Below are 25,682 nucleotides of genomic sequence, written 5' to 3' on the forward strand. Positions count from 1 at the left end.
AAAAGGTTGAGTTACCTATTCGTGCATTTATTTCAGAAAATTATCAAGAACATACATTTAAAATGTGTTCTTGAGTAGTATAGGTATTTTGGAAGGATGTATATACACGTGTGTCCTATTAATTTTCAAAATGTATTTGAGTGAACGACACTTATTCGAATGAAACACAAAATAACGTGATGTATATTATGTAGGTTTGTGTTGAGCGAAGACCCATATCAAACAGAGAGGGCCCTTGCCTGTAAACATCTGGCAGTTCGTTTAACACGTAGGCTTTCGGGACCAATATCATCCATAATAGTTGTTTTAATACTGTATATAAATGTGTCGATAAACCCACCACCACCCTGATGAAGCTAGTTGTAATTACTGGCGAAAAGTCGTACTCAGTTTGTAAATGTTGTGGCTCTGCAACACATCGGTGTGCTGTACTAGTGATGAATTGGCACGTTCTGTTTACGTGGCAACCCTTACTAGTTGGCTGTGTCGGGTGGTGGCGGGTTTTAACGACACACATTTATATATTTACGCGATCTCACCCAAAAAAACTATATTATGGATCTGGCAGTTCACCTGCATTGGCTCACACAATCCTGACTTGACACTGAATTGCAAAACCGGTCCACAGTTTTGCTTGTGTTGAATCAATGCACTAAAACATTGTGTGAAACCATCTTTGGGTATTTTGAGCCATTATGCTTTTGCATAGATCAGCTATTGTAATATAAAACAGTAATTTTAGCTGTAATTGCATTTCACGTTTGGGGCTTTCAAAAATATTATGAGCTGACTGGAGGAAATAACACGTTTGAATGTTCTTAAGTACAAAGGACACAATTACGGTATATTTGTAAGGAGTGAATATTAAACATTCTGACAATTTAGAGTTCGTTCATTGACATCAAGTGTTTACATAGTTTTGACTTTGACTATGACAAGATATTCAACTGTTAAAGCCAAGCGATGCATAAAAAGGCAGCATACTGAAAAATAAATGTACTCTGTACGAATCACTGATACAGAATTTGCCGCTGGTCTGAACAAAGAGGACATTGAGAAGCAACTTCTGCAAGGTATAGTGATATTAACATAATCTAACATCAAACTGTAATATTACTGGAATAATAGTAGACAATTTGAAACTGAGAGAAATACAACTGTTTGCTCGTGTTTTTCGTACGTTGCTGTCTTCAGCCACCACGCGACAGGTCAAGACACTTCTGTATTTGATTCTTCCCCCTGGTGCTGATGCTTTATAGTCCTTGTGAATTCCCTCCCACGGTCTCACTTCTCAAGCTCTTACAACCTTGCTCAATTCAAGAAACCTGTCTACTTGTTAGAAGATGAAACACTGAGAATAATATCCATATACGCAGCCTCTGAAAGAGCCAGTTGGTCAATTCAAGTTGTTCCTTGTGTTTCCACTACAAGCAGCATGATGTTAATTATTTAAAATTGAGACAAATTGAACGTTGATTTCAAGCTTTCGCGACTGCAGGAATCCAGACTCGGTAGACGAAATAAAATAAAACAAAACATCGTAAATATCACGACGTTTCGATCGCGACGCAACAAGCGGTCGTCCTCGGGCGGGAAAAAAAATAATAATTCAGCAGCGTGAACAGCTGAACCAGCGAGAGAGCTTTTGTGACTCAGGAAGGCTACTTGTGTTGTGGCCGAAACGTCGCGAGAATTTTATCGTATTATGTTTTATTTTTGTTATTGTATTTCCATTCTACGTGGTGACTTTGCCGAAAGAACCAGGAGGATGAGCTCTCTCGCAGCTCTCTCGCTGGTTCAGCTGTTTCCCTGATGGAGGATTTTTTTCCGCCTGAGGGCGACCGATTGTTGTGTTGCGATCGAAACTTCGTGATTTATTATTTGTCAGTTTAATTACATTTTTCTACCTACGTGACTTCACCGAAAGAACCAATGAGTATGAGACGCATTGATTTTTCTTTAATTGTATTTATTTAACGATCGTTATGTCAAAATAATTAAGCTGACAATATGCCTTCTTCCCATAGCTGTCTCTCCGCATAAAAAGTAGAATCATTGTTTTTTAACATATCCAATCAGCCACACGGCCTTCTGGGAGTGAATATTTTCAGCAGCAACAAACAATCTGGACCGGTTTCGACATTCAATGTATACGCAGTCAGGCTTGTTTGAAGCAATACTCGTGACCTGCCAGACATGAATAGGCAATGATCTACTCTGTTAGCTATGAATGTTTCAAGCAGATTTTAGTGGAGAGACAAATATGGGAAGGCATAATACCTGCTTAGTTAATTTGTTGTCTTGTCCACAACGACGTTAATGTTTCTTTTGCATTATTTATTTCAGAACTATGCTTAGAGAGTTTGAACTCGCTGGCAGCTTACAAGCTAATTTGTATGCAGAATGGGGATATTAAGCCAACAGGTAAATAATCCTTCTGCTGAAACAGCATATCATGACGTGTTTGTTCGCTTTATTTGTGACGAAAAAACATAATGTCATTTTGCATTTTCATGTTGTGTATAGCGTCCAGTCGTCAATGCAAATCGGCATCTCAGAACGTGCTGTAGAATTTGTCACGTGCGCAGGTTCCTAACGGAGGCACGGGGGGGGGGGGGACCCCCAGACAATAATGGGGGGCAGTGAGAACCTTCGCCAACTATTGCCCGAGCCTTGGAGCTGCTTATTTTGGGATGTGTCGCCAACTCCATTAATTGATGAGTGTCTGTGCATGGAAAAACCCCCGCCTGTGCAAGGGGTGGTAACTCAATATCCGTGCGTACGGATATAATGAATTTGCTCTCCCGCCATACCCCCTGGCAAGCCGAGAATATGGCGATCTTGGCAACCTTGGGAAGGGAGTTTTACCAATTTGTGTTTGATCCAACAACCCTGCATTACAGGCACGATGTATAGCCGCCACCAGCACCCTGGCATTTAATTACAGTTTATTTTAACATATCATGGGACCTCCTTTGCCTTTGCTTTCATGTGTTTTGCTATTTTAACAAAAAATGGTTTGATATTGTCCAGATGTTGGTAGATTGATGGCTTACTACTACGTGGCATTTGATACCATCAAGCTGTTTGGCACAATACAGGGCTCGGAAGCCGTGCAAGACCTGGTAAGTGAGGTCACAGGGTTGGTTTCTCATTGTTCCACATCACCATCGACTTACGTTAGCAAGGCTTGCTGCGGCAATGTCCCCTTACTTAGCAGACGGTTGAGACCCCTGAAAGGGTTCGTGACAACGCATTACAGGTGGTGACTGTAATGATGTTAACAGACAAGGATATGTGTGTGTATGTGACACATAGCAAACAACCACAACGACTCACAGCAGCGGATTTGACAAGCGGCTGTAAATTATCATTTTGGATGTTTGACAATAGGCCGTGAATTATTTTGTAAGAAACAAATTAATAAGCGGACTTACAATTGTGCCGATAATTGAGCAGTTTTTAGCCATGTTTGGCGATCATCATCGTTTGTTTCTATACAGTGCACCTTATTGGAGTAAGGATACCGTCTCATTTTAGTTTTACTTACAAAGACAGACTTTTAGTTTATTACTGCATACATCGTTGCTGACAATTCTATCAATCGGTGTGCATCTGGCACAAGGTTCAACTAACACCTACGTTTTAAGACATAATCAATGCATTGTACAGCGGCATTCAGAACCAAGTCAAAGTGATTTCCTGCCCAAATGAGCACTGAGGTTATCCATCTACCGTTGACAGCCCTGAGACTATCGTGGAGAATCCACAATCCTATGACAGGGGTCTCTCTGCAGCGCAACCACCGTTGACTTACTAACAGAGTGCTGCTCATGTTATCAAACTCGGAGGGAAGGTGGGTTGAGTCAACTCACCAGCAGTATTTGAACTTGGAGCCTGCCGTCTGTGAGCCACTCACTTACACTAGTTGAGCCACCAGGTTATAACTCCCGCGTGTATTTTACAAGAGAGTATTTTTGCGATTAGCAATTAGCTGAATTGATACATTGTGCTCCTGATCTCTTTGGACACATTTTCGGTTTAGGACACCTTGTATTATTCATAATAAAGGTTTTTGGGTTAGATCGCGTTTATTTATAAATGTGTCGTAACCCTCCACCACCCGACACGGCCAATCAGCAAAGAAAAGTGTCACGTTGACAAAAGACAAATAATTCACTACTTCAGCCCACCGGTGTGTTGAAGAGTTAATCCACATTTACAGTTTGAGTACGACGTTTCGCTGGTAAATACTTCCAGCATCATCGGGCAATTCGCCAGAATGGTAAAGCCCTCGCTTGCTCCCGGTTTTATATAGAGCAGAAGAGTGACGTCATCACTTAACTCATCAGGTGCAGTGATTAGAGGCGGAGGGGGGGGGGGTAATGTAATTATATAATCGATTAGTAATCAGTCATTGGTTATGATTAGTAATGAGTTGTAGATTAGTAATTCTTTAAATCAAAATGTAATGTGTATTATTTAATAATACGCTTCCAGGCCGCACTGAGCCGGTAACTGTCAGAGCGATTAAAGTTATTCTTGTTTCTCTCAATTTCAATGGATTCTCTGATTAGTCTTTGCCAGTAATAATTAGTTTTACACACCACTGCAACATTGTCAAAATCAATTGAGTGTCCTTGTTGACAAGCATGTTCTGCCACTGCCGACAGTTGTGTTTGAGATAATTTAATATTTCTCTGATGTTCTTTTAGTCTTACGCTGATGTTACGTCCCGTCTGCCCAATGTAGCAGCTGCCACATGAACAATTAATCCGATATACACCTTCTGTTGATAGTTTAGGTAATGCGTCTTTAGTGCAAGATACTAGTTTTTGAATTTTGTGTACTGTACCAAATCTTACTGTAATGTTTTGCTTTTGCAAAACGCGGGCTAATTTGTCAGTTACTCCTGAGATATATGGAATTTTTATTGTTTTAACAATCTGGTCGCTTTCAGTAGTATTGCTTTGCGATCGTGATTTGGCATTCAGTGCTCTGTTAATTTGAGCATTATTGTAGCCATTCTGTCGTAGTGCGTCTTTAACGTGTTTAATCTCTCTCACTAGACTCTCACCATCTGACACTGTTTTCGCCCGATGCACGAGCGTCTTAATAAGAGAGGATTTTTGAGCTGGATGATGATGTGATTCTGCATTCAGATAGGCATCAGTGTGCGTTTGCTTTCTGTAAACGCTGTGTGTTATTTTACCGTTTAGGCCATGTCCAAGCAAAATATCTAGGAATGGGAGTGTATTATTCACCTCCATTTCCATGGTGAACTGGATGGCCGGGTTTTGTGCATTTAGATGATTTAGAAAATCATTAAGTGTATCTTTACCATGTGGCCAGACAACCAAAGTGTCATCCACATACCTAAACCAAAAGGATGGTTTTAATGTGCTCGAGGCAAGTGCTCTTATTTCAAAGTTTTCCATGTACAAATTTGCTATAGCAGGGGATAAAGGAGAACCCATTGCTGCTCCTTCCTTTTGTTTAAAGAAATCCCCTCTCCATAAGAAGTAAGTGTTATTTAAGCAATGGCCAGCAAGTTTCGGAATATCTTTTTGTAAACCGGTATTCTTTACTAGTGTATCAAGTAATTTAAGCGATTCGTCCACTGGAACCTTAGTGAATAGAGAAATCACATCAAAGCTTACCAGAATATCATCAGGAGTAAGTTTAATATCTTTAATCACATTCACAAGATGTTCTGAATTTTTTTTTATGAATGAAGATGTCTTACCGATGTAGGGCTGTATTTGTTTGGTTATATATTTTGCTAATTGATATGTGGCAGAGCCAATTGTACTGACTATGGGTCGTAATGGGAAGCCGATTTTATGAATCTTTGGTAGCCCATAGAGTCTAGGTGGTTTTGAGGCCCTTGGCTTAATTAGGTATTGCTCATTTTTAGGGATTAATGAATTTGCAATTATTGCAGTGGTCTTACGTTCTAAAGTATTAGTTGGATCTCGTTTAATTTTAATGTAGGTACTTTCCTCTAGTAAATTTCTAATTTTATTATCATAATCGGCTCGTGACATCAGTACAGTAGTGCGGCCTTTATCAGCTGCTAGGATTTGGATATCCTTATTTACACGCAGCTCTCTTAAGGCTTTTGCCTCGTTAGAGCTAATATTTACTTTTGGAACTTTGCTATTCTCAATTATTTTAGCAACCTCATGTCTAGTCATCTCTGCCTCATTATGTGGAAGGAGTCTAACTGCTGATTCTACCTCAGCAATTATCTCATCCACTGGAATTGTGCGTGGGGTAACGGCAAAGTTAAGGCCTTTAGAAAGGATAGAGACCATGTCACCGGTTAATACAGTGTTGGTCAAGTTCAGTACAGTTTTGTTTTTACATTTTTGGTTTTCAGTAGGGATTTGTTTATTATGTAGTCTAGAAAATTTATTAATTTGGTTAGTTTTTGTTAGTTTAAACACATTATCAGCCGATTGTTGTGTTATGTTATCGATTATATTCCAATAATGCATAGATACACTATTGCTTATATCTAAGTGTAACTGCTTTAGCGATTCCGAAATGTAAGATAATTCACTCCTATTGTGCTGTATTCTCTCTATTAATAATAATTCGCTAGCTTTGTGTAGTATTTGGTTAGCTTTAGAAGACTTTATGTTATGTGTTATTTTAACTCAGTGCGGCCTGGAAGCGTATTATTAAATAATACACATTACATTTTGATTTAAAGAATTACTAATCTACAACTCATTACTAATCATAACCAATGACTGATTACTAATCGATTATATAATTACATTACCCCCCCCCTCCGCCTCTAATCACTGCACCTGATGAGTTAAGTGATGACGTCACTCTTCTGCTCTATATAAAACCGGGAGCAAGCGAGGGCTTTACCATTCTGGCGAATTGCCCGATGATGCTGGAAGTATTTACCAGCGAAACGTCGTACTCAAACTGTAAATGTGGATTAACTCTTCAACACACCGGTGGGCTGAAGTAGTGAATTATTTGTCTTTTGTCAACGTGACACTTTTCTTTGCTGATTGGCCGTGTCGGGTAGTGGAGGGTTACGACACATTTATAAATAAACGCGATCTAACCCAAAAACCTTTATTATGAATAATATTGGTCGCGAAAGCCTACGTGTTAAACACACCTTGTATTGTAAACGTTTTGGAGGTTTGTAATTGCCGTTAAATACCGATTTGTTCCCGTAATGGATGTGGGTTTAGTGTCAGGGCAGATTTGGGAGCTCACCGTGTGTCTATTGTGCAGCAGCTGCGAGATTCTGACGGAGGGTGGAATTCTTTTAATTCTGTGTAGTAGTAGCATCAATGATTTTGGCCATGATGATGACATCTTGATCTTTGACCTTCTTTACAGGTGACTCTTATCTCAAGCTGTCGAGAGTATAAAGACATCACGCTCCGCGTTAATGAGAAGAAAACCCTGAACACATTGAACTTTGCCAAAAAGCACACGATACGGTAACAATCAGTGACACGTCACCAAATAACCACTAGCATCGTCGTAAAGAATGGAAGAAAAAAATAATAAGCATACAATATGCCTCCTTCACATATCTGTCCATCCACATAAAATAATACATATATTTTACACATCCTATCAACCACGTGGAATTATGGGAGTGCATCATTTCAGCAGACTTGGTATCACACAACCAAACTCTGGACTGGTTTTGACATTCCGTGTCTCATCAGCAGTCACTTTTGTTTAAACCAATGTAGGTGAGTTGCCATATGTAAATATACAATTATGCATAATGTGTATTGGTAAAGTTACATTACAATTAATTGCAATTTTTACATGGTATATTTGGCCAGTTTGAAGAATGTTAGCTATTTTTTTTAAGATCCTGTGTTAATGTCATTATATTTTTTGGAATAAAAATCCAGAACCTACACTGGAATAATCTTGAAAGTTTCATATCAAATGTTTTATCGGTCTAGAATTTGGATTCTAATGATTTAATTTAAAAGGTTTCTCGGATAGTGAAACATCAAGTGTGAAAACATTTACATATTTGAGACAATAGTAGTTGTTAATGTATTACGTATTAAAAAATATTGTATGGATAAACGAATGGGGTTTAAGTCTGTATTAGCACATTTTAAGTGTATATTGTATATTCAGTGTGTATTAGTTATTTGGCCAAACCATTATGAGTGAATCTGAATGCTTCTGTCATTTCAGATTTCCAATGTCCGGTAAAATAAAAAACAGTGAAATGAAAATAAACTGGTAAGTACAGCTATGATTTCAATGCTCCTGTTAAGATAACACATACGTACATTTGGAGTTGGTTATGAACTTTCTTTATAGTTAGCAACGCAACTTCGTGTTTAGGGTTTTAATATTCTACACATTTGCAGATTATTATCCATTTGATATCACCATACAGATCACACCTTTTAATTGGAGAGCCTTCAAGATGTATTGACACTCATTTTAACACTCGAAACTGCATCTATATTGCAAAAACTGTTTGTTCAAGTAGAGAATTGAGCTTTTGCTACACAATTGAAATGATTTTGATTAAAAGCTTTCGTGACTGCAGTAATTCATATTCTTAGCTCTTTCGGTAAAGTCACGTTGAAGGGAAACAATAAAATATAAAATATATATAAAACAATACAAATTCTCACGACGTTTCGACCATAACACAAACGGTCGTCATCAGGTGTGTAGGTTTGTATTGACACTCATTTGCAAACCGACACACCTAATGACGACCGTTTGTGTTATGGTCAAAACGTCGTGATAATTTTTATTGTTTTATATATATTATTTTAATGTTCCCCTTCAACGTGACTTTACCGAAAGAGCTAAGAATATAAAACAATGCTTTATATATTATTATTTAATTGTTCCCCTTCAACGTGACTTTACCGAAAGAGCTAAGAATATAAAACATTGTTTTATATATATTATTATGATTATTTTATTGTTCCCCTTCAACGTGACTTTACCGAAAGAGCTAAGAATATAAAACATTGTTTTATATATATTATTATTTTATTGTTCCCCTTCAACGTGACTTTACCGAAAGAGCTAAAAATATAAAACATTGTTTTATATATATTATTATTATTTTATTGTTCCCCTTCAATGTGACTTTACCGAAAGAGCTTAGAATATAAAACATTGTTTTATATATATTATTATTTTATTGTTTCTCTTCAACGTGACTTTACCGAAAGAGCTAAGAATATAATTGAAATGACGCGTTGTTTGTAGTCTCATTCAAGCTCAGCTGGGATGTGTACTGGTGCAAGATTTTGCATTGATGCAGGACACTGCCAAAATCTTCAGGACTGGAATCCGTCTTACAAAATGTAAGCTTAAACTGCACTATTTAAACGAATGTACATTGTTTCTGAAGTTAACGTTTAAACGCATGACAGTATTTACATCCGTTATATCTCTGTTTTGTGGTTGTAGGTCTTGCCGAATTTTTGCAGCAAAAGGATAAGCAGAATAATTTCCAGGCCGTGCTGAATGCTGTCCACCTCGCTAAATGTTTTTATGCAAAGCTTTGGGAAAATTCACCTTCCGTTTTGAAACAACTTGAAAAAATCGGTAATTATAATCTCTTTCACGTATAAGAGCAACACATACAAATTATTTACAACCACGCATTCTTTTCAAAAGACCCTTCAATTAAACATTACTTAACCTCAGTGTTTCTGCTGTAGGCTTCTCAATGTCCAGCGCACTGGTCAACGCTGGATTGACATCTTTTGAGAAAATTGCAAACACTCATGGACGGGAAATTGAGTTGGTGAGATAATGGGTGTAGTGTTAATCTCCACAACATGTATCTATGTTTGTGCTGGTGTTTAGCGCACTTCCCAGTACAATTATACGGTAGCTACACCGTAAATGCCATTGGCCCAGTGGCAGCGCTTGTTCCAGAAGCTCGCAGTTCGAATCTGGCAGACCGCTCTGGTTAATTATACTGCAGATTTATTCACCGTAAAATGCTCGACGCCATCTTCTTCAAAATGGACGTCACAGACCCCCATGATGTCATGCCAAGAAGACCGTTGTGTACCGGCGTGATTGTCCAAATTAGCAAAATGTAAAAAGTAACTTGCAAATTACTCAATTGGGAAACACATTACAATCGTCACCCTTCCTTAATAATAGGAACACCCGCCAATGATGAGCGTATTTCTTGTTTGTAAACAACATTGCAACAAAACCGAATGACGTTTTGCTGGTGGTGCATTCCTCCGTTGTGCAGATAGTGAACAGACACCCTCCGTTTGGGAACCAGATCAAAGAAGCCGTGCAGCATCTGCCCAAGTACCAAGTCAGAGTGGAGCAGGTGCATGAGACGGAACCCCGACTCCAATCAAAGATTTCACATTGCTAAAAACAACTAATGCACATACTCTTTGGTTCTATTCGGTAAAGTCACGTAGGTAAAAAATAAAACAACAAAAATCACGAAGTTTCGGCCACAACACAAGCGGCCTTTTTTTTCTTCACTCCAGCGCAGTCTTCGAGACAGGCTGGTCCCTTCACCTGATGAAGGCCGCTTGTGTTGTGGTTGAAACGTCGTGATTTTTGCTGTTTTATTTTTTTACCTACGTGACTTTACCGAAGAGAACCAAAAAGTATGGATCCTTGCAGTCACGAAAGTTTCAAATCTAGAAACTAATGCACAGTCACATGGCTCGGGTGCAAATCAATTTCCCTTTAAGTGCGTTGCTACTTTCAACGTACTCAAAGCAGCAGGCTTTCAAAGGCAAACGTCAATTAGGACTTTGCCAAATACCTGTGAAACCATCCATCTATGTGGCTCAATTTCCCCGCATATAGCCCGCATACGCATATAACCCGCAGACGCATGTACCCCGGTTAAACAAAGTGCGCCCACTTGAAACATTGTCGTTTCATTGTGCAAGCAATTCGAATCATTTCAAACATGTTAACGCGTGCAATTTTAGTGCGAGTGGTTTATTCAGCAGTGCTTTAGTCAAAGGTACTGGAAGTGTTGCGCAGTGAAAAAATTAAACGAGTTATGACATGTCACACGTGTAAAATATTTTAGGGATAGCCCGCATCTGCATATACCCCACGGGGTCTTGTTTTGTTTTGTAAAAAGTGGTATAACCCGCGGGTTATATGCGGGAAAATACGGAACTCGAAACAGCATGAGTCTGAAGACAAACATTAATTAGTGTTTTGATAATACTGCACCTGTGAAACTATCCATGTGGCTCAGCAGTGGAGTGAGCGACCCGCCATCGGAATGTTTGCGAGTTCAAGTCGTAGCTGGGAGTTGACTCACTCCATCATCCCTCCGTGGTAGATAAAATAGGCACCGATTTGTGGGAAAGTCAACAGCGATTGTTTGATGGGTTATATAGAGACGCATTGTTTCCACCACTGTCTCAGGGGTTGTAAATGAGAGATGGTCACCACCTCAATGCGCATTTGAGAAAGAAAGAGTACTTGTAATGCCACCCCGTATCTTGGTACAGACGTGGTGACAACAGTGGGGCAAGTGGCCGTTGCTGTCATTTGTTAAATGTTTTTTCACTAGGTTTTAAATGAAGGAATCGACTATTTAACGTTTGTCTTCACCTTAGTAATATTCAATTTAATTTAATGGCTTGGTAAGCTTTGCATATCATCAATTCAGAATGGCACTGGTTGCTTTTTTTCCAGGGTAACCGGTACTACAAAGGTGTGGCTGAGGTGATAATTACAGTGATACTAAAGAACTGTGCGGACCTACAGTCTCACCGCACAGCTCCAAACAACCACTGCTGCACGCTACTACTGGGCAACGCCGACAACAACCTCGTCCATCGGCAAATCATCACGTGCGCTTAAATTACACATCGCAGCAATTGTGACAAGGCCACGTGTTTTTTTTCTATGTTGAATCGAACAAAATAATCGTTTTGCCTGATAATTAGAGACCCAGACATCGCACCTCCTTGCTTTGACATTCCTCAAAGACACCGGTGAACCATCGACCACATCAAACAGGCCAACGCGCACGTCTCCTGCAGTGCGATCAGTGGCCATGCAACCCAAACTATGGACCAGACAGTAAACCACTGTGGTCTCTGCTCTCCTTCAACCGAGCAGTATAAAAACGACACAAACTCGCTCCTGAAGCTCTCGTGGTTTATCAGATCTCGACATTGCCATTCAGCCCCTGAACATACAGCAATATAAAGGAATAGAGCATGAAAATTAGCATCATATAGAAGTAAATGTAACAAAATAAATAGGCAGACATTACGCCTCCTTCCTATATGTAAACAACATTGTTCCTAAAAACAAATGTAACAACATTTTAAATGCACTTGTTACTGGAATTTTTTAAAATAATAATCACCTGTTTTTGATAGGGCCTTTTACTCTGGGGTGTCTATGAGCGCTTGACGCGCAATAAGCGACTTACACCACGTCTCAGACACATTTAAATGGGCACCCCCAGTGACAACTGTCCCTGTGGACACAAGGAGATTTAGCACCTGGCCTGCAATTGGGCATAAGGTTGCCAGTAGGGGGCGATGGTTGCTGTGTGTAATTCCAATTTAGTAATTTTTTACGTATTTCTGTATTCGTATTTGTCAACGAGTCGAACTGGTCTACTCGTTTTGAATGTCAGAAATCTTTAACGTCAGTGCAACATAGCGCACATATTTAATTATTAAGACACCTGCAGTAATAGTAAGTTGCAGAAACTACATATACAACCGATATGACCTTCACAGAGATTACATGCTGCTGAAAACAGGGAGTTTCATGAAGAAGATTGAAGTTCGGCCGGAAAAGAGTGACGAGCTCAACGTTTACCTCCTCAGCTCTACATATGGTAAGTCTCAGGGTTGCCACCTTGTCCACAGACTACATCAGGACATATTTCTCAGTCAGCCTTGGTCAGGAGTCAGCTTCGGAGCCGCGTTCAGCTTCATACAGATTGCTTCATGACGTAATGTATGTACGTACAGTATTCACAAGTATGGCAGCTGTTGAAATATCAAGTTTTGTACCGAATTCGAAAAAAGGCTCTTATTGTTATTTTGGTTGCCGACCCCTGGGCAAGGTCTAACGAAACTGTGCAGTGTCCTGGAATAAATTTCAACTCAATACTGGTACCAGGTCTAGGTAAAAAATAAATTACTGGTACCCGAGCACAGATGTCAATTCCCGAACAAGTGCCAATCTTGCACACGTTACACACAAACTCTATTTCATCCATGTAGCCTCTCGTCCAATTTAACTTGTTATTTATCAAAGGTTGCAATACAATGTGGATTCGTATGACATTTAAATGCGACAGCATCTCAAGACACCGTACACAAACAGAAGGCATATTATATTCTTGGTTCTTTCGGTAAAGTCACGTAGAAGGGAAACAATAAAATAATAAAAATATAAAACTATAAAATTATCACGACGTTTCGACTGCAACACAAGCAATCATCATCAGGTGTGAAAACCACAGCAAGATGATGATTGCTTGTGTTGCAGTCGAAACGTCGTGAGAATTTTATTGTTTTATATTTTTATTAATTTATTGTTTCCCTTCTACGTGACTTTACCGAATAGAACCAAGAATATGAATCCCTGCAGTCACGAAAGCTTTAAATCAGAAGGCATATTTTCAAAAAATTATTTTTAGAGAGGCAGTCGGCCATAGGCAGAGGAAAAAGGAAGCTCTTGATGCTGCATTTATACAAGGAGAAAGGCGTCGACAGAACTTATGACTGGGAGGAGGGAGGTCCAGATTATGGGGGCAGCAAACGAGAGTTAGCAACTTCCCAGTGAACCGAGGTTTACAGGGGGAATTTGACAGAAAACCTTGGTTGCTGGAGTCAAGAATATGTGGAGGGGAGTAGAGTGAGATGAGAGGAGAGATTTAGGCATGGGCGAGTCAATGGAGTATCTTTAGGACGGTGAGTGCTATTTTTAAATTGATCTGGGATTACATTGAGAGCCAGTGGAGGGATCTCAGTATTATGGTGATGTTTTGTTTACGGATGTGGACGAGAAGCCTGTCAGGAGCATCTTGTATCATCTAGAGTTTGAGGATGTGAGGAGATGTGAAAGTGTGGATGGCAGCTGGGGTAAGGAAATGGTGGACGTGGAAAATGTGCAGGTGGAGGTATGAGGTTCTCCAGAGTTGACAGTAGATAGACAACTCGTGCTCAGGATCAATTACAACTGAAAGGTTTCTCACACTCTCTGTGTATGTGGCAGAACAAAAAATGTGGTGAAGATGATTAAAGCTATCGTGGTAAAAATGTGGTTCTAATGCTTTTCCCAGTTGGTATGGACATCCATCAGAACTTCACACCATTCTACTCTAGCCCTCGCACCTCTGGGCTCTACGGGAATGGGAGACATCAGCAGGCCCAATCCCTGCATGCTACTACCTGTGAGAAACCAAAGGCGTTTGCCTCAGCAGCGGCACAAGCAGCCGGCAATGGTTTGTGTCGCCTCATTTCTACATGCATTTTATATCAATTGGTTTATTTAGACTCTATGCATTTGATCCCATGGAAGCAATTTAGAATGCAGCATCTTCATATCTACAACACTCATATAATCCTTAAATTGTGCAATTGTTCCCACCAACTCATGCTGTGACAAGTATGCGGCAATATACATAGGGGACGTTAGGTGTGGTGCATTATATTTTGTTGTGAAGTTAACCTGTACATATACAACTTTACTGCAAAGATCATCTCTCTTGTGCTCAAGAGTTCCAAACTGACACAGCGGTGATGGACCACCTCCCCCTCCCCTCTTCCTTGAGACCCCGAAAATTAATATTTTATTCTCAGAGAAAATACATGAACTGTATATATTTTATACGACTTTAGGGATATATATTCTTGGTTCTTTCGGTAAAGTCACGTTGAAGGGAAACAATAAAATAAAAAATATATATAAAACAATAAAATTCTCACGACGTTTCGACTGCAACACAAGCAGTCATCATACCTGAAACAATAAAATAATTATATATATAAAACAATAAAATTCTCACGACGTTTCGACTGCAACACAAAGCAGTCATTACACCTGAAACAATAAAATAATAATATATATAAAATAATAAAATTCTCACGACGTTTCGACTGCAACACAAAGCAGTCATCACACCTGATGATGGCTGCTTGTGTTGCAGTCGAAACGTCGTAAGAATTGTATTTTATATATATTTTTTATTATTTTATTGTTTCCCTTCAACGTGACTTTACCGAAAGAACCAAGAATACGAATCACTGCAGTCACGAAATCTTTAAATCACGACTTTAGGGATCTAATTAAATCTTCAGGACTGTCTCACCCACCCTCCTTGGAACGTTTTAAGACATGCTTCTGCACACTAGAGTGGCTTACACATCTCGACTCTTCGCTCGACCTACAATATGCTGAAAGTAATGTTCATAAACATTCAGCGTTTGATTGTATTTGTCACGTGATGTGTAATGTGTCGTTATAAAACACGTTTACAGTGAAGACTTCTCCACAGAGCTCTCGTTTGTTTCTGAAGGTTACTCTGCTGGCTTGGAAGATTCCAAGAGAAGCTGTCTTCACAACTGTAAAAATAAACAAATGTGTGGACACGAGTGCTGTGAGTACCTTCATCGTGATTCAACGTATTTACAAAGTTATTACTACGAGCAATTGTGATTATTTTGGGTTGGGTATCATATCGTATTTCATCAAACGAAGACCGATACACTTCTGGCCATTCGCCAGCGTTGATCCAAGCAAATCTGACATTGCTGATGAGACACTGAATTCCAAAACTGGTGCAGCGTTTTATTGTATTAAACACATTTTGCTGCAATTATGCACTCCCAGAATGGAGGTTTGACAGATGGGATGTATACAATTACTTTAATGTTCATGTGGAGGGACAGACGTGGAATGCGTGCTGTGCGCGTATTTATTTTCTTTGCAGGCTGGTAATGGAATGTGTAAATAATGTGATTTGACACGATTCCATTAAAGACTGCATTATTTTTTGTTATCAAGCTTCTTCTGTCTCATTCGTATGGTCTGCCTCGTAGATTCTGTCTTGTGCGGTCTAATTTTGAACGTTAGCCAAAATGATACATTTGCATATAATTTTCATCAGTCATTGATCATTGTCTGAATGCGTTCCTTTGTAGCCTTTGCTACATTTTTAAAAATATAAGCACCCATGTATCAATAAGCACCCATGCTTTGTGAAATATTCTGAGATGCATTTTGTATGTATGTATGTTGAGGTTCTTTCACACCGTACAGCGAGGGAAAAAAAGTATTTGATCCCCTGCTGATTTTGTACGTTTGCCCACTGACAAAGAAATGATCAGTCTATAATTTTAATGGTAGGTTTATTTGAACAGTGAGAGACAGAATAACAACAACAAAATCCAGAAAAACGCTTGTCAAAAATTTTATAAATTGATTTGCATTTTAAGGAGGGAAATAAGTATTTGACCCCTCTGCAAAACATGACTTAGTACTTGGTGGCAAAACCCTTGTTGGCAATCACGTTTCTTGTAGTTGGCCACCAGGTTTGCACTCATCTCAGGAGGGACTTTGTCCCACTCCACTTTGCAGATTTTCTCCAAGTCATTAAGGTTTCGAGGCTGACGTTTGGCAACTCGAACCTTCAGCTCCCTCCACAGATTTTCTATGGGATTAAGGTCTGGAGACTGGCTAGGCCACTCCAGGACCTTAATGTGCTTCTTCTTGAGCAACTCCTTTGTTGCCTTGGCCGTGTGTTTTGGGTTATTGTCATGCTGGAATACCCATCAACGATCCATTTTCAATGCCCTGGCTGAGGGAAGGAGGTTCTCACCCAAGATTTGACAGTACATGGCCCCGTCCATCGTCCCTTTGATGCGGTGAAGTTGTCCGGTCCCCTTATCAGAAAAACACCCCCAAAGAATAATGTTTCCACCTCCATGTTTGACGGTGGGGATGGTGTTCTTGGGGTCATAGGTAGCATTCCTCCTCCAAACACGGCGAGTTGAGTTGATGCCAAAGAGCTCCATTTTGGTCTCATCTGACCACAACACTTTCACCCAGTTGTCCTCTGAATCATTCAGATGTTCATTGGCAAACTTCAGACGGGCATGTATATGTGCTTTCTTGAGCAGGGGGACCTTGCGGGCGCTGCAGGATTTCAGTCCTTCACGGCGTAGTGTGTTACCAAGTGTTTTTTTGGTGACTATGGTCCCAGCTGCCTTGAGATCATTGACAAGATCCTCCCGTGTGGTTCTGGGCTGACCCCTCCAGTTCTTATGATCATTGCAACTCCACGAGGTGAGATCTTGCATGGAGCCCCAGGCCGAGGGAGATTGACAGTTCTTTTGTGTTTCTTCCATTTGCGAATAATCGCACCAACTGTTGTCACCTTCTCACCAAGCTGCTTGACAATGGTCTTGTAGCCCATTCCAGCCTTGTGTAGGTCTACAATCTTGTCCCTGACATCCTTGGAGAGCTCTTTGGTCTTGGCCATGGTGGAGAGTTTGGAATCTGATTGATTGATTGCTTCTGTGGACAGGTGTCTTTTATACAGGTAACAAGCTGAGATTAGGAGCACTCCCTTTAAGAGTGTGCTCTTAATCTCAGCTCGTTACCTGTATAAAAGACACCTGGGAGTCAGAAATCTTTCTGATTGAGAGGGGGTCAAATACTTATTTCCCTCATTAAAATGCAAATCAATTTATAACATTTTTGACATGCGTTTTTCTGGATTTTTCTTGTTGTTATTCTTTCTCTCACTGTTCAAGCAAACCTACCATTAAAATTGTTAGTGGGCAAACGTACAAAATCAGCAGGGGATCAAATACTTTTTCCCTCACTGTACGTAGCCAACCATGCCATATCGGAGGTGCGGGGGAAGGACAACAAACTAAACACGAAAATCAGTTTAAAAAATAATTAGTTTTCAATTTAGATTTAAAATTGCATCAGGATTAAACGTGGCATTATTGACTTGTTTTCATTAGTAACATGCCATTGTTATAATAATTGTCATTTTATACCAAACAAAACGTTTCAGATTGTATTTGCGTTCAGCACTATAATTGTCAACCCTCGATATACCTGAAGCATGTTGTGAGCATCCTGTCGTGTCTTGTGTTGAGTACATTTATCATAGGTTTGCTCTGTAAAGGGGGGAATCGCAGTGAATTTATCCAAGTTTGCTCACGTCCCTAAGCCTCAGTGTGGACTGCATGATGACAGGTACGTTTGACGGTAAATTAAGTGTGCTGAAAATGTAAAATTCAACAGTGATGAATACTTTTGATTTAAAGCTTTCGTGACTGCAGGGATTCATATTTTTGGTTATTTCGGTAAAGTCATTTGATTGTTTTATATTTTTATTATTTTATTGCTTCCCTATTGTTTCACGACGTTTCGACTGAAACACAAGCAATCATCATCAGGTGTGAAAACCACAGCAATCATCAGGTGTGAAAACCACAGATTTGTGGTTTTCACACCTGATGATGATTGCTTGTGTTGCAGTCGAAACGTCGTGAGAATTTTATTGTTTTATATTTTTATTGTTTAATTGTTCCCCTTCTACGTGGTGACTTTACCGAAAGAACCAAGAATATGGTGATTAATACATTAATTATGCTGAGTCATACAGTGTTAAGGTGTGTTGTACTTGTATAGCCATGGCAAAGCTTGATATTTTAAACGTGTTTGTCTTATTGCAGATGCAGTGGCCCTTCTGAGCTCCTGTCCCCACAAGGCCAGTTGGGTAATTTGGTTATGTCTGTATATAATAGCTATATGCTCAACTTAAAATGCTACACTTGTCATTTTGATAACTCTGTGTCGTCTGAGCTCTTAACCTCCTAATGCAATGACTACAATTAACTGCAACGTTTTATTGTTAAAATAAGCGATGCAGGAGAGACTGTGTGTCTCTTTGCCCATCTCTTTCTGGGCCCTTTGGTCGAGTGTCTGTCCCACGAGACATACTTAATCATGCCCTGCATGTCTTATCTATCTCTCTGTCCCTTCCGTTTCCAAAGTGTAAAATCTTGGAGTATCAAAGGCCACCCTGATTTTCTTGTAATCATGGAATCTTTTTTCACCTTGCGATACAGAACAATAATAAGGCACTGTTGTATTTATATGTTTATAACCCTACATTTTAAATGTGCAAACCTGGAAGCGAATTAAAGGAGATAAGAAAAGATGGAGGCTTAAAATACCTGTCGTCAAAAAAGTCAGAATAATTGTCTTGCTCAAATGAGCATTGTTGCACACTGCTGTTTATAAGCCCTGATCCAGCGGTGGGATGTCACCTTTCCGACGGCAGGGGGAGACCCTATGCATAGGACAACCACCGATTAATTGTTCTCACACACACTGGTACTTACAGACCACGCAGGGTTGATGGGCAGAGTCAATCCCAAATGAGGATTTAAATTTGTAATCTTCCAATTTGCAAGCATTCCATCTCGTGCTGAGCCACAATGTCGGATAGCTTTAAAATGCGGCCATAGACTCTAAAAAGAGCTCAACATAATTCGCTTGGGAATGTATTATAATAGATGATAAATCAATTAAAATGTAATTCCTTGATTTCTTTTGCAGATAAAAAATGTCAAAAGTACAAGGCCAAGCATATAAAGCTGTTACCGACATACAGGGTAGCCCAAAAGTTAGAGTAATTTAATTTAATGTAACACTGGCATTAAAAAATGTGTTTATTCTTTAAGGAAATATTTTATCTATTATTATTAATACCTATTTTCTTCTGCCCCTGGGGTCACCTCGACAAAGAACCCGAATTGAATTGAGACAAAATAATTGATGAATGTTCAAAGATTACACCTGCAGTCAAAAGAGTCCTTAATTAATTTCAAAAGAGAATTCAAGCATCCATTAATGTCAATAGGAGTCAGTTTGAACGTTTGTTAAAATAAATAAAATAACCCGATGTGGTTTGTAAAAAATAAGTATAATAACTCTTTGTGCCCTTACTTTTGGGCTGCTACTGTATATTTATGCACTCTGGATAGGGATAAACATTTAACATGGCACAATATACATCAAGAAGCTTTGTAATACCGCTCTCTATGAAATGTGGTGTGTGCAGCTGTGTTTGCTGGTGACAAGAGTGTGGATCGCACGTCGGGGTCAACAGAGTCACCAAGTGGAGTGGCCAAACTCCGATCTCCCGTGACTGATGTTCCAGTTCCAGCATTTCGAAATCAGATCACCTTTCACACAACACACATTCAACATGCAAACGTTATTCAGCGAAATCATCCAAAATGCACCAGGTCTTACCAGTCCAAAGCTAATCAGGTTTAAGTCTGGTTCAGCATTCAATGGGTGGTCATCGGGACTTGCCAGATGTTGATAGCTTGGACTATGATCTGGGTTGTCTCCGAGTTTTCCAGTTTTCGACAACATGCTAACTTTCTCATGAATGGAAATGGCCAAATATCCCAAACCAAGATCTTCTGGAAACACAGTCTTAGGAGTCAGTGAGGTTTTCCTGGAAAATTAAATAGCTTGATCTTTAAGAGAGTAATGCAAGTTATGGGTCGAAATAAGCAACAGCCAATCAGAATATTCTGGTTGATACTGGTTTACTAGTATAAAGTCGATACCAGATGACAGGTATGGACTAGAATACCTATTTAAACAGTTCACAGAATTAGCCTGACTTCATCCTGATTACAGTGTGGCATTCAGGCAAGATGGGAGGGCCCATTGGGTGTGGCCGGCCTGGTGGAATCGCAAATGAAATGTTGAATTTTAGCCTCCTTGACGATCACAGAGATGCCGATGCCTATGGAGTACATTTCAATGGCATTACTGGCCAGCTGGTATCATGGTCTACGGCAGGGGTGGGGAACCTTTTTTCTGCCAAGGGCCATTTGGATATTTATATAACATCATTCGTGTTATATAAACAAATTAATTGGTGATAGTTAATAGTACAAAGGTAGATTGCCAATACTACTAAATAGGCCACATTCTGGTTGTGCAGAGTCGACAAGAGGCATGGCAACCATAGGAAGAGACCTTATGACAGATGCTCAGGACTGGATGGGCAGTGGAGTCGCCAGGAGCAGCATGATAAAGCTGTTCCCCCGTGTGTCACACAAGCCAATCAACCTTTGCCAACACATCCTGAGCAGGTAAAATTGCATCACAGACTTAACATGAAAATGTAAATACTACATTTAATATGCACGTTTGGTAAGAATATGATAAACCACGATCGCACGCGCGGTTTAAGGTTTTGTTCCAAAGAAAGCATTGCAATTATGATTATTCATAGAATTTAACAACAGTTACCTCCTTATCACTGTTCTTTATCTACTGTGACTACTCTTCGCTTGAACCTCACCCATTGAACTCTACACATATAATAATAATAGGGTTTCCCCCCTTTTTTCTGGCAACAAAACTGAAACCTTTTTACAAGGATTCATGTCTGCATTAACCACAATACTTGCAGTCAAAATGCAAACAAAACACATACTATGATAATATGATGCATTGTCCTTGAAACTGATTGGTCCACACCAAGGGACGGCTTTCTTTTGAGCCTCGACCCAATTGGTGCTCGACCAGATGACATCAAAAGGCTCAAAAGAAAGCGGTCCCTTGGTGTGGACCAATCAGTTTCAAGGACAATGCACATATTATCATAGTATGTTTTTTGTTTGCATTTTGACTGCAGGTGTTGTGGTTAATGCAGACATGAATCCTTGTAAAAAGGTTTCAGTTTTGTTGCCAGAAAAAAGGGGGAAAACCCTATTATTACATTTTGGTACTGGCAAAGGAGGTCTAAGGATGTAGATGCTCTACACACATGTTGAGCACTCGGTTTACCGGACTGTTTCATCTCATCCACGCTCTGCATGCGCTAACCACAACAACTCCCTCTTTGCTTCTTTCTTCTTCCCTCGCTTGGAGAAGTCTGGTGGTATCAACGGCTGTCGCCACAATGACATCTTGTGTTTTGACACGATTGTGATTGGAGGGCGATGTTTAAGTGTTTACTCTTTTTTGACATCTCAGGTGGCATGCGGTGAGAAATCCTACGATGATTCCAAAAGTCGCATGTTTTTTTCTCCAAGTTCCACTAGGTGAGACAAACCAGTGCTTTAAACAACGGGCCCAAACACCGGTGCAGTATTATCGTATTTAACGTTCTTATACAGTGCCTGCCCAGCGGTAGTGTTTTTTTTCCCCCGCTTGTTGTAAAGGTCCCGGGGTTAGAATCTAGCAGACTGTCCTGGATATTACTGCCAGGCAATGAACTGCTAAGTACGACACGCCGTCTGCTTCGAAGAGGATGCAAAAAAGAGCCCGTGGCATTGTTTTAAGATGAGTTGGCCATTGCGTGCCGGAGTCAAATTTGCAAATGACAGTCCTGCACTATTGTACGCCGTATATTGAAAGGTTGAATTTCCTACGGGGGTAAGAAGTGAAACGCTTAGTGACGGTGCTGTCGTACGAGTGTGTAACAGGGAGTTCATTGAATCTTCAGACAGTGATTGTACTCGGTTGTCAAGAAATTGCCATCCGCCACAGTCGGTTCGTGACCTTGTGCAATGTGTGTCAATAGTGAGGAAGGGAATCAAGGCATAGTTTATACATTCCAAATGTTAAGATTTATTGTATTCTAGATCGGGTTATTGTCCTTCTTTCTGTCGTCGTGAAGCATGTTTAAAGAATCCGTCCGCGTTGGTGTCCTATAAAAAAAATATTTAGGAAATTGCACGTGAGAGAAAATGGATCAGAACAACCCGCCCTCCCATATTAAACATGAGCAACCCTCACAAGTCCAGTCATGAAGCTGGGTGTAATTACCAGCGAAGCTTCACAGTACGCAATTTGTAAATGTTGTGCATTTATCAATGGTATGGGTTTCTTGGGTTAGATCGCAAAAATGTAAATGTGTCGTTAAACCCGCCACCACCCGACACAGCCAACTAGTAAGGTTTGTCACGTAAACAGAACGTGCCAATTCGTTACTAGTACAGCACGCCGGTGTGTTGCAGAGCAAATCCACAACATTAACAATCTGAGTACGACGTTTCGCCAATGTTCGCGACCAGCATCATCAGGCGACAGCCAGATTTGTTCTGTCCTCCTGTCTCCACAAATCTGGCTATCGCCTGATGATGCTGGTTGTAATTACTGGTGAAACGTCGTACTCAGTTTGTAAATGTTGTGGGTTTACTCCACAACACACCCGGTGTGCTGTGCAGGTAACGAGTTGGCATGTTCTGTTCAGATGTCATAGTTTTCATAGTTTCATAATTTCATTATTTGGTATAGCCCTGTGAGCCATTCGGCTCTTGAATCGGGTGCAACCGCAACAAACAAAAAACATGAACAAGAAAACATCTTGAAGTGACTTTGTGCATGTGCAAACAGAAAATCCAGGAAAAAACATCAAAATATTCCTGAAATAGCACTGCACACCAACGCTGTGTGCAAAAATCCCAGTGGGATGCAAGTCAAACAAAAACAAGAAAACTTAGATTAAAGCTATCAGTCTAACTCCGTACTACAATAAACAAAAACATGGCCAAACCAAAAAACTTTTAGAAATCACCAAAATAAAGCCATAAATGCAATGTAACAGTGCTCATAGGAACTGTGACCGAATTTTCAACAATAAACTACATAAATAACATGTAACACCAAACCCTAGAGCCACAGCTGTGTCGGGTGGTGGCGGGTTTAACCACACATTTATATTTGCGCGATATAACCCCCCCTCCAAAAAACCTTACTAGTACAGCACGTCGATGTAACGGAGAGCAAATCCACAACATTTAAAATCTGAGCACGACGTTTCGCCAGTGATTACAACCAGCATCATCAGGCGGACAGCCAGATCTGTGCATTTACTCTGCAACACACCGGTGGGCTTAAGTATGAACTAATTGGCACGTCTTGTTTACGTGGCAAACCTTGGCTGTGTTGGGTGGTGGTGGGTTAACGACACATTTATGCGATCTAACCCAAACAAAAACCTTTCTACTGTATTCATAGCAATTGACGCCCCCTATTGGAGTGATGTAATTTTTGACCGATGTTTTCCTGGGTTAATAAGTATAGTGACTATAGTCTATATGGTGAATAATATGGCCTACTGTGAGGGTTATTTTAAATTGACGCACTAATTGTAATGCTGGTCGTTGTTGTTCGGCATTTTAGCGTACAACAAACGGAGGATGCTGAGGATGCTATGAGGAACTTTCTGAAAATATTTAGAGGGATTTTCTGAGTTGGTAAATTGATTTTGAAACATCTGACCGAGGTGTTCTAGTAAAATTGCGTCACTTATATTCTTTACGGATGGTCTTCATCATAACAGTAATTTCCTTGCCTGCAACACAACTTGTATAAGTTAATGTTTTTTTTATAATGTAGTTTATCTAATAAAAACATTTCACAGTTGGTGTTGCATATCTAATCCTCTGATCGTATTATCAGTTTCAGTAAATGGTCGAGAGATGTAATGTTCCACAGTTGTGAAAATAAAGTCAAAGTTTCAAAATACTTTTTAGCGCCGAACGACGCCCCTGAAGGCGTTGAGCAAGCGGAAGGACAAAGAAAATCCTTCTGTGATAGCGGAGGCGGGGAGGGGGGACTGTGGACACAGGTCCTGTATGGGATGGAGAGTTTCTCCAGCAACCTAGGGGAAGAGGAGACGAGGCCACATGGTGGGAGACTGTGACGCAGATCTGAGAGAGGTCGCTGTTGTACAGCAGCAGCAGCAGCAGCGGTAGCAGCTGCGGGGATTGACGGGAGGGTAGAACTCGTTGGAACCTGTGCCAGGCTAGGTGCAGGAGGTCACGGGACAGACCCAGCAGGTGGCATTAGTTGACTCACCGAGATGACTGGCATATGCACCACTGTGCCAGGCTAGGTGCAGGAGGTCACGGGACAGACCCAGCAGGTGACATTAGTTGACTCACCGAGATGACTGGCAGATGCACCACTGTGCCAGGCTAGGTGCAGGAGGTCACGGGACAGGGCCAGCAAGTCACATTAGTTGACTCACCGAGATGACTGGCAGATGCACCACTGTGCCAGGCTAGGTGCAGGAGGTCACGGGACAGACCCAGCAGGTGACATTAGTTGACTCACCGAGATGACTGGCAGATGCACCACTGTGCCAGACTAGGTGCAGGAGGTCACGGGACAGACCCAGCAGGTGACATTAGTTGATTCTTTAGCACCCATGCAGAACTGCCATAAAGTGGCGGTGACGTGACCACAGCGCTTGTGCCAGGTTAGGTGCACTTAAAGTGCACACTTTGAGGCCACGTGAAGTATCGAAGGCTCTCTGCGAGCCGGTCACGGGACAGACTGACCGAGATGACTGGCTGTTTCACCACCTGTGCTCCTCATTGTGCCAACTCGCTGTATTTTATCCGCCCAGTGCAACGCTCGTTGTTGTGAGCGTCGCTTCTCCAACCACTGCTGTTGTTGGGAGGGCGACTACCTCTACTGCCCAGTAGCGTTCTTCAGGAAACTCCTCCACAGAGGCCAAGCTTGGCACCGCTGGTCGGCAAGTCCACTCAGCTCCAAATACTCCTGTGCCGCATCAGTCCATCCCTTCTCATAGTTTCATTTATTTGGTATAGCCCTGTGAGCCATTCGGCTCTTGAATCGGG

At 40.6% G+C, this 25,682-nt stretch overlaps 1 protein-coding gene and 1 long non-coding RNA gene across 2 annotated transcripts in view; both read left to right on the top strand.

The window, feature by feature from the left end:
- The window catches only part of LOC142918186 (putative ATP-dependent DNA helicase HFM1), a 30,099-nt gene extending 14,130 nt beyond the window's left edge, over positions 1–15,969 (top strand). Inside the window, exons 15-27 of the mRNA XM_076062312.1 lie at positions 1,023–1,073; positions 2,347–2,424; positions 3,034–3,125; positions 7,375–7,478; positions 8,206–8,253; positions 9,250–9,347; positions 9,454–9,591; positions 9,708–9,793; positions 10,259–10,342; positions 11,692–11,849; positions 12,756–12,856; positions 14,312–14,473; positions 15,962–15,969. Of these exons, the coding sequence (XP_075918427.1) occupies positions 1,023–1,073; positions 2,347–2,424; positions 3,034–3,125; positions 7,375–7,478; positions 8,206–8,253; positions 9,250–9,347; positions 9,454–9,591; positions 9,708–9,793; positions 10,259–10,342; positions 11,692–11,849; positions 12,756–12,856; positions 14,312–14,473; positions 15,962–15,969 (1,208 nt within the window). The remainder of the gene's footprint in view (positions 1–1,022; positions 1,074–2,346; positions 2,425–3,033; positions 3,126–7,374; positions 7,479–8,205; positions 8,254–9,249; positions 9,348–9,453; positions 9,592–9,707; positions 9,794–10,258; positions 10,343–11,691; positions 11,850–12,755; positions 12,857–14,311; positions 14,474–15,961) is intronic.
- A 2,187-nt stretch (positions 15,970–18,156) lies between these two features.
- On the top strand, positions 18,157–24,475 carry LOC142918180 (uncharacterized). Its single transcript, XR_012937429.1, has 5 exons — positions 18,157–18,243; positions 18,726–18,769; positions 20,120–21,173; positions 22,063–22,130; positions 24,217–24,475. It is a non-coding gene; the product is annotated as an uncharacterized LOC142918180 (long non-coding RNA).
- Positions 24,476–25,682: the final 1,207 nt, after the last annotated feature.

Source organism: Petromyzon marinus, unplaced genomic scaffold (assembly GCF_048934315.1).
Source record: "Petromyzon marinus isolate PM22_M1 ecotype Great Lakes invasive population unplaced genomic scaffold, UKy_Petmar_22M1.pri1.0 PM_G_Scaffold_56, whole genome shotgun sequence".
NCBI classification, from domain to species: domain Eukaryota; kingdom Metazoa; phylum Chordata; class Hyperoartia; order Petromyzontiformes; family Petromyzontidae; genus Petromyzon; species Petromyzon marinus.